General features: G+C 59.8%; 1 protein-coding gene across 1 annotated transcript in view; it reads right to left on the bottom strand.

The window, feature by feature from the left end:
• The window catches only part of TSNARE1 (t-SNARE domain containing 1), a 147,179-nt gene that overhangs the window by 16,133 nt on the left and 123,714 nt on the right, over window positions 1–7,332 (bottom strand). The window contains exon 12 of the mRNA XM_008576318.1: window positions 3,273–3,379. Within this exon, the coding sequence (XP_008574540.1) occupies window positions 3,284–3,379 (96 nt within the window). The 3' untranslated portion in view covers window positions 3,273–3,283. The remainder of the gene's footprint in view (window positions 1–3,272; window positions 3,380–7,332) is intronic.

The raw sequence follows: 7,332 nt of genomic DNA, 5'->3' as shown, positions 1-7,332 counted from the left end.
GAGGAGGGTGGAGTTGATGCCATGGCCTGGGGGCGGGGGAGAGGCGGAGAGGGTCGGGTGACCCCTTACAGAGGGGAGCAGGCGGGCTGGCAAGCCCCACCCTGCTGGGCCTGCAGTGCTGAGAGCCATGCCTACCCCAGCTGGTTGCAAGAGCAAGGGGCCCTCATCCAACCAGCAGACAGCCTGCCTGCTGGCCCCAGGCCCATCTGCCTGCTCCTCGCCCCGCCTGTCCCTGTCGTCAGCCCTCACAGCCTCCTTGTCCGCACAGATGTGGACACAGCTTGTCCTCGCTCCCACCTCCAAGAGCTTCTATTACACCCGTAATATTCCACACTGCAAGTCACCAGCGAGACTTCAGGGACCTCCCTGGTTTGGCCCCTGCTGGCCCCCTCCTCACCTCCTTCCTCACCTCTGCTTGGGGTCCTGCCTTGGGGCCCTGCCCTGCTGGACCTCACCACCCACATGGCCCCAGGGCTTCAACGCATCTTGTCTTCCAGCCTCAAGCTGCTGTCCCCTCACCCAGTGGCCTCCCCTGCTCCCCCAGCCCAGGCCCTGCCCTGCACCCGTCAGCCCATGTTCACAGGTGCAGGGGGTTAGGACCTGGACCTATCTTTTGGGGGAAACAAGTCAGCCACTGCAGGGGTCGTCACCATGGCCACAGTTGCCATTGCTATCATGGCGGCTGGTTTGGGGCTTGGTTCCACGGCCACATCAGAGCAGGCTGGGAGGGGTGGGGCTAACGGGAGTGCAGTGGACGCAGGTACGTGTTTGCACACGTGCTGTGCTGGCACACACGGGAGGCGGGGGGTCTCACTGTGCCGCTGGATCCAGCCGCGAGCTGTATTTGGTGCCTCCCCCCACCCGGTGCTACATCCTGCTGCATCTCTTCCTGCTGCTCATTCTCAGGGGATTCTTTCCCAGGAAACCACCTGTTTGGAGGACTCGGAGATGGGCGGGAGGCCCTGGCCCAGCCCTCCACTCCAGAGCCCCATGCAGCCACCCACTCTGTTCACCCCACTCCTCCACAGAGGGCCCCAGCACAGGGCGGCCACTGGGGTGGGTCACCGAGGGTCACCTGGGCCTGGCCCTTCCCAGCAATCAAACCCATGTCACCTGCCCCTGTGGAAGCTGCTGAGCCTGATTTCAGAAAACCGGCACCATAACAGCCAGGCCCACAATGCTGCCTGCTGTCCCAGCACCGGGGAGCTCTGGGTGCCAGGAGTTCCCTTTGTTATCCAAGATTTTAGTAGCAAAACCCGAACCAACCTGAATGAAGTGAGGCCACCTGGAGTCCTCATATGTCCTATTTAATGTGACCCTCTGGAGGTCCTGCTGCAGAGTGGTAGACGAGCTGACCAGGGAGACACTGGAGGTGCCACACAACATCCAGCAGGCACCCTGTGTATCCTCATGGAAACCTGAGACCTTCTGAGTCCACAGCCCTCCTGGCCCTGAGGGCTGGGCTCTGCCCTCCCCGTGAGGCCTCAAGGATTAATGTAGACATGGGCATGCGACGCCTGGCACACAGGAGGCCAGCAGCAAGTGCGAATCTGCCTCTGCCTCCCTCTGCTGCTCAGTGAGGCCCACAGAGGGCAGCCTGGTCAGCAGCAGGACGCCGCAGAGCTGACCAGTGAGGCATCAGCCCTCGGAGCCCTCACATGGGGGAAGCGACCTGTGCAGAGGTTCACGTGGAGAGGACCGGGCCTCCCAACTGCCAGCACCAGCCCCCAACCCAGGAGGAGCCATCGTGGAGATGGACCCTCTGGACCATCCAGCCTTCACACGATGTAGCCTCAGGAGAGACTCTGAGCCACAGCCACCCAGCTGAGCCACTTCCAAATTCCTGACCCACAGAAACTGAGATAACACATGCTTGTTTTTAGCTACTGAGTTTTTTTTTTCTTTTTTGTCCTTTTTGAGACTGGCCTCACCGCACTCAGCGAGTGAGCGCTGTGAGCGCACCGGTCATCCTTATATAGGATCCGAACCCGCGGCGGGAGTGCTGCTGCCCTCCCAGCGCTGCACCCTCCCGAGTGCGCCACGGGCTCGGCAGCTACTGAGTTTTAAGTTAATCTGTTACGCAGTGAAAGATAACTCACACACCTGCTTACTCATGTCATAGGTGCCACGTGACACTGGAGACCCTTCCCATGATCCATCCACATCAGCAGCCCACTCCAGTTCCAGCCCAGAGCCCTGCACCCTGGCGACACCCAGGCTCCCCAGTCCCAGCATGTGTCTCAACACCCACTGCTCCTTGTCTACAAGAGCTGGCGAAGCTTCCAAGACCAGCTCTTTTTCTCACACTGCATGGCCCCGTGTGCTATGATCATGGACTGTGGCCCCAGGGGAAGTGGCATCCATGGCCTTCTGGAGGTCAGTGCATAGAAAAAGGGAGGGTTCTGGGCGGCCCGACACTGGCTCTGAGCTCCAGGAACACAGAGCCCACATCTGCCACGCTCACCACTGGGTCTCCAGGCCCAGCATGAACCCGACGTGGAGAAAGCACTCAACAAACGCATGGAGGATGGATGAAGGAAGGATAAATGGATGAATAAATGGAAGGAAGGACAGAAGGAAGGAAGGAAGGAAGGAGAGATGGATGGACAGATGGATAGAAGAACTGGAGGAGGGACANAGTTTTAAGTTAATCTGTTACGCAGTGAAAGATAACTCACACACCTGCTTACTCATGTCATAGGTGCCACGTGACACTGGAGACCCTTCCCATGATCCATCCACATCAGCAGCCCACTCCAGTTCCAGCCCAGAGCCCTGCACCCTGGCGACACCCAGGCTCCCCAGTCCCAGCATGTGTCTCAACACCCACTGCTCCTTGTCTACAAGAGCTGGCGAAGCTTCCAAGACTAGCTCTTTTTCTCCCCTGGGCCCCCAGCACGGGCCCACTGCATGGCCCCGTGTGCTATGATCATGGACTGTGGCCCCAGGGGAAGTGGCATCCATGGCCTTCTGGAGGTCAGTGCATAGAAAAAGGGAGAGTTCCGGGCGGCCCGACACTGGCTCTGAGCTCCAGGAACACAGAGCCCACATCTGCCACGCTCACCACTGGGTCTCCAGGCCCAGCATGAACCCAACGTGGAGAAAGCACTCAACAAACGCATGGAGGATGGATGAAGGAAGGATAAATGGATGAATAAATGGAAGGAAGGAAGGAAGGAGAGATGGATGGACAGATGGATAGAAGAACTGGAGGAGGGACAGATGAGTGGATGGGCAGAGGGATGGTGGCGTGGGGGCAGGTGGGCACTCACCACAGGTGGCATCACTTTCGGACAGAGGTGGCAATGATGAGGATGATGACCAGCAGGACGGTGACTCCAGCCGACAGGAAGTAGCACTTGATCTTGCGTCTCTGGAGCTGGGGGAGAGAGGTGGTTGCCAGATCCTGGCCCTCTGCCTCCCGTCCTCAGGGGCACTGGGCTCAGGGGCCTGCAGGGGGCCGGGCCCACCCCGGGGCAGGGTCCAGGCAGAAGTTGTCCCTCGCGAGGGCGCTGCCCGAGCCGGCGTGCCTGTGCACTCAGGAGCTGCTCTGGGCCGGCCCTGCAGCCAGCCCCAAAGGGAGGAAGCTGGAGACCTGCAGGACCGCCAGGCCTGGGGCGGACCCCGCTGAGCCCGAGCCGAGGATCTCAGCCGCACCCCCTCCTGACACCTTGGGTTCTTTCGTAACCAGAGAATGACGGTGTGGTCTCCACGGGACATTCCAAAGACGACGCGTGAGGAGTTTGTAGCCCAGGGCCTCGCAGAGCCCAGACACGTGCTCACCAGGTATTGCTATTATTCTCGTACATATTGTCACCATTAGTCTCACGAGTTCTGGCCCCACCATCGACGCTCTCGTGGAGGAGAAAGACTTAGTGGGGCACTGATTAGGGAGACGTGGGGAGGCTTCATCTGGGTCCTGAATGGGGAGCAAGGACCCCCCCCCCCAGGCAAGCTAGAAGGTGAGTGGCAAGAGACCATAGGGGACCCGGAGCAAAACTGGGAGCTTAAGATCATTGGCCACGTCATCGAGTACCCAGAGCAGAGGACAGGAGACGGGAAGGGAGAAAGAGAAGGGACGGGAGGAGCTTACAGTGACACGTTTATGAGTGCGTTAGAGGAGAGGCCACTCAGGAAGCCACAGAAGGATCGGTAGGAAAGGGAGGACTCGGCAGGAGGAAGACGCACAGTGTGTACGGAAGGGAAGGAGGCCTAGCACAGGGCAGAGGACGGAGGGCCAAGGCGGAGTCAAGACCAGGAGGTGGAAGCTTGAGAACCTGGGCATGACTGGAAACGCAAGAGAAGCACAGTAGGGAAGTCAAGGACAAGTCCCCCGCGTTGCACTGGGTCACTAGGTGGATGGCGGGAATATTAATACACTTGTCCACCCACCCATCCAGCCACCCACCCATCTATACATCTATTCATCTATCCACCCATCTAACTACCCACCCACCTGTCCATCCACCCACACACCCACCCATCCACCCATCTATACATCTATTCATCTATCCACTCATCTAACTACCCACCCACCTGTCCATCCACACACACACCCACCCACCCATCCATCCATCTACCCACACACCTATCCTTCATCCATCTGTCCTTCCAACCATTCATTCATACATACATCCACCCACCTCTCTATCCACCCACCCACCCATCTATACATCTATTCATCTATCCACCCATCTAACTACCCACCCACCTGTCCATCCACACACACACCCATCCATCCATCCTTCTGTCCATCCAGTTTCTCAAGATGGCTACAGAACAGGGATTGGGAGAGAAGTATAGCAACTCAGCTGTGGGAAGAGAAGAGACTGGCAGCGATGGGAGGGCACCTGGCCATGGTGGTACTGGACTTGGGTTTGGGGGGGTTGGTGTCCACAGTGAGTTTTGGGGTGAGGATCCAGGTCCTGCTTTGGGGTGACGGCTGGACTCTGTTGGGTGTTGGACAGATGACCAGCCTCCACCTCGGCTCCTTCCGAGTCACTGCACCTTGGGAGGGACCCCATACTAGCCTGAAAATCAGCCATCATTGGAACGGCCTCACCTCCCAGCCTCGAGAGCAGAATTGCTGCTACCCTGTGTTCTAGGAGAGGACACCAGGGCTCAGAAAAGTGAAGTGACCTGCCCAGGGCTTCATAAATGGTGTGCGGCAGATCCGAGCTTCAGTCCCTCCGCCCCCCTAGCTGTTACCATGAAGTCACCCACTGCCCAGACATGCTGGGGGTGAGGGAGAGCAGAGTGCATCAGACACAGCCCTGGAGATGCTCACAGCAGGGGGTGGGAGGGGCAGAAGGCCACAGTCCAGCAGGAAGTCTCCGTGTCAGGGCACGGGACAAGGGGCTCTGGGCTAAGGAGCACTCCAGGCCCCAGGACAGTGCTGGCGGGTCAGTGTGCTGGGGGCTGTGGTGCCACTATGGTGGGGGTCCACGGTGCTGCCCTCACCAGTGCTGTCCCAATCTGCAGGACAGCCATCCCTTCAGCACTCACGGGTGCCGAGCATCCCACTCCCCTTACCAGGGCAGGTCTGCAGATGAAGACATGGCTCAGAGAGGCGAGGCGGCCACTAGCCAAGCTGCAGGGCCAAGACAGGAAGTGGGCGCCCAGCAGTGCAATGGGGCCTGCTGTTATGTCCCCACGCCCCGCTGACCAAGGCCGATGCACTTAGAGCCACATGTGCCGGAGGCGTGCGCAGCCCTCCCCAACACCCGGGTTCCCTGAGCTGAGATGACGCCTGATGAGCCATGTGCATGGGTCCCCTGGGTGAGTGCCAAGGGGGACAGACGGGACGTAAAGAAAATAGGAGCTGGGGTAAGGCCTTGGGGGTTGTTCCTAGACCTGCTGCCCGGGCCTCCCCTCTGTGCACCCAGCCCAGAGCCTGGGCAGCCCGGGTTCTGCACCACCACACACTTCTGGCCACCTGTGTGCTGTGCCCAGCCCCGGCTGAGCCTCTTCTGTTGGCCTGACTCTAAACATCCAGCCAAGGGCCTCCTGGGATGTGATCCGAGGTTAGGACTGTCCCTTCCTCCAAGCTCCCAACCCGCCAGGCTCCACAGACCTGGTGAGGTGCCATAGAGAGGCCAGGAAGCCAAAACCACAGGAACAGCTGAGGGGACGCGGGCTGGAGCGCAGCATGTGCCCAATACCTCACAATGGACCACCCAGAGTGGAAGGGGAGGTGAAGGACCCCCCGGACCTCCACACCAACAGGCATCCTCTAGCAAGCCTGGCCCCCTCCACAGCCTCCTCTCCACCCCACCACCAAACCACCACGGGGCCTCTCGCCACCAACTTCAAGGGAAGAGGCGGATGCAGGTGATGGCAGGCAGGGCCCAGGGCGCCAGATGCTGGGGCTGGGACAGATGGTGGAGGCCTTTGATGAGGGCTCTGCAGTCCCCCACCTCTGCGCCAGCCCCTGCAGGGAGGGGCCTGCTGTGCAGGTGGAGCCGAGCTCCTGCTGGGCCCACGGCCCCCAGGCTCACTTCAGCCCCCAGTGGCGGGAGGCCAGTGCCACCCGTTCATTGGCAGCCAAGGGGCAAAGCAAGTAGCCCCCAGTCGCTCCTCGCCCCACCACGCAGCTGCCTGCAAATGGGAGCCAACCTCTGGGGACTGGGGGAGTGGGCAGCTGCTCCTGCACACCCACCCTTGACTGATGGGACTGACCTTTCCAGCTTCCAGAGAAAATCTACTGAGCACTCCGTGGCCTTCTGAGTGGAGCACAGGGGAACCTCCTGAAGGGGGTGAGATGGATTTCCTGGTTAAATTTTGCCACGTCTGTCTTGGGGGTGGGGGGGCCGGCAAAGACCACAGAGGTGCTGGGAGCAGGCGCAGCTCACTTTCCTGGTGCTTAGGCCAGTTTTAAGGGTGGAAAGGACCCAAGACCCAGGCAGGTGCTGCTGGATGGCTGGTCGGCTGGGGCCTTGGAGAAGCCCATCACTCAGAGGGGCCAGAAAGCCCACCCTGAGCCCCTGCTCTCCATGCTGGGGAGGCCCGGACTCGTCCACATCAAGCTCTCGAGGCCTGTGGGTGGGCACATTTCTGCTCCACACCAGCGGTCAGAGAGAGAAAGAGCTGTGGGGGAAGCCAGGATGCTGACCTGGGAGACCCCGTGTCCCCCTACTCACAAATTCATGTGTTACTGTCCTACCCCCCAGTGCTCAGGACATGACCTTATTCAGAGAGAGACTTTGCAGACATAATCCTGTTAAGGTGAAGTCATTAGGGTGGGCCCTATCCAGTATGACCAGTGTCCTAACAAATGGGAAGTTTGGACACAGAGACACAAACACAGAGGGATGACCATATGAGGACACGGGG

This window comes from Galeopterus variegatus, unplaced genomic scaffold (assembly GCF_000696425.1).
Source record: "Galeopterus variegatus unplaced genomic scaffold, G_variegatus-3.0.2 Scaffold1326, whole genome shotgun sequence".
Classification (NCBI taxonomy): domain Eukaryota; kingdom Metazoa; phylum Chordata; class Mammalia; order Dermoptera; family Cynocephalidae; genus Galeopterus; species Galeopterus variegatus.
This window is presented reverse-complemented; position numbering and strand designations above follow the sequence as displayed.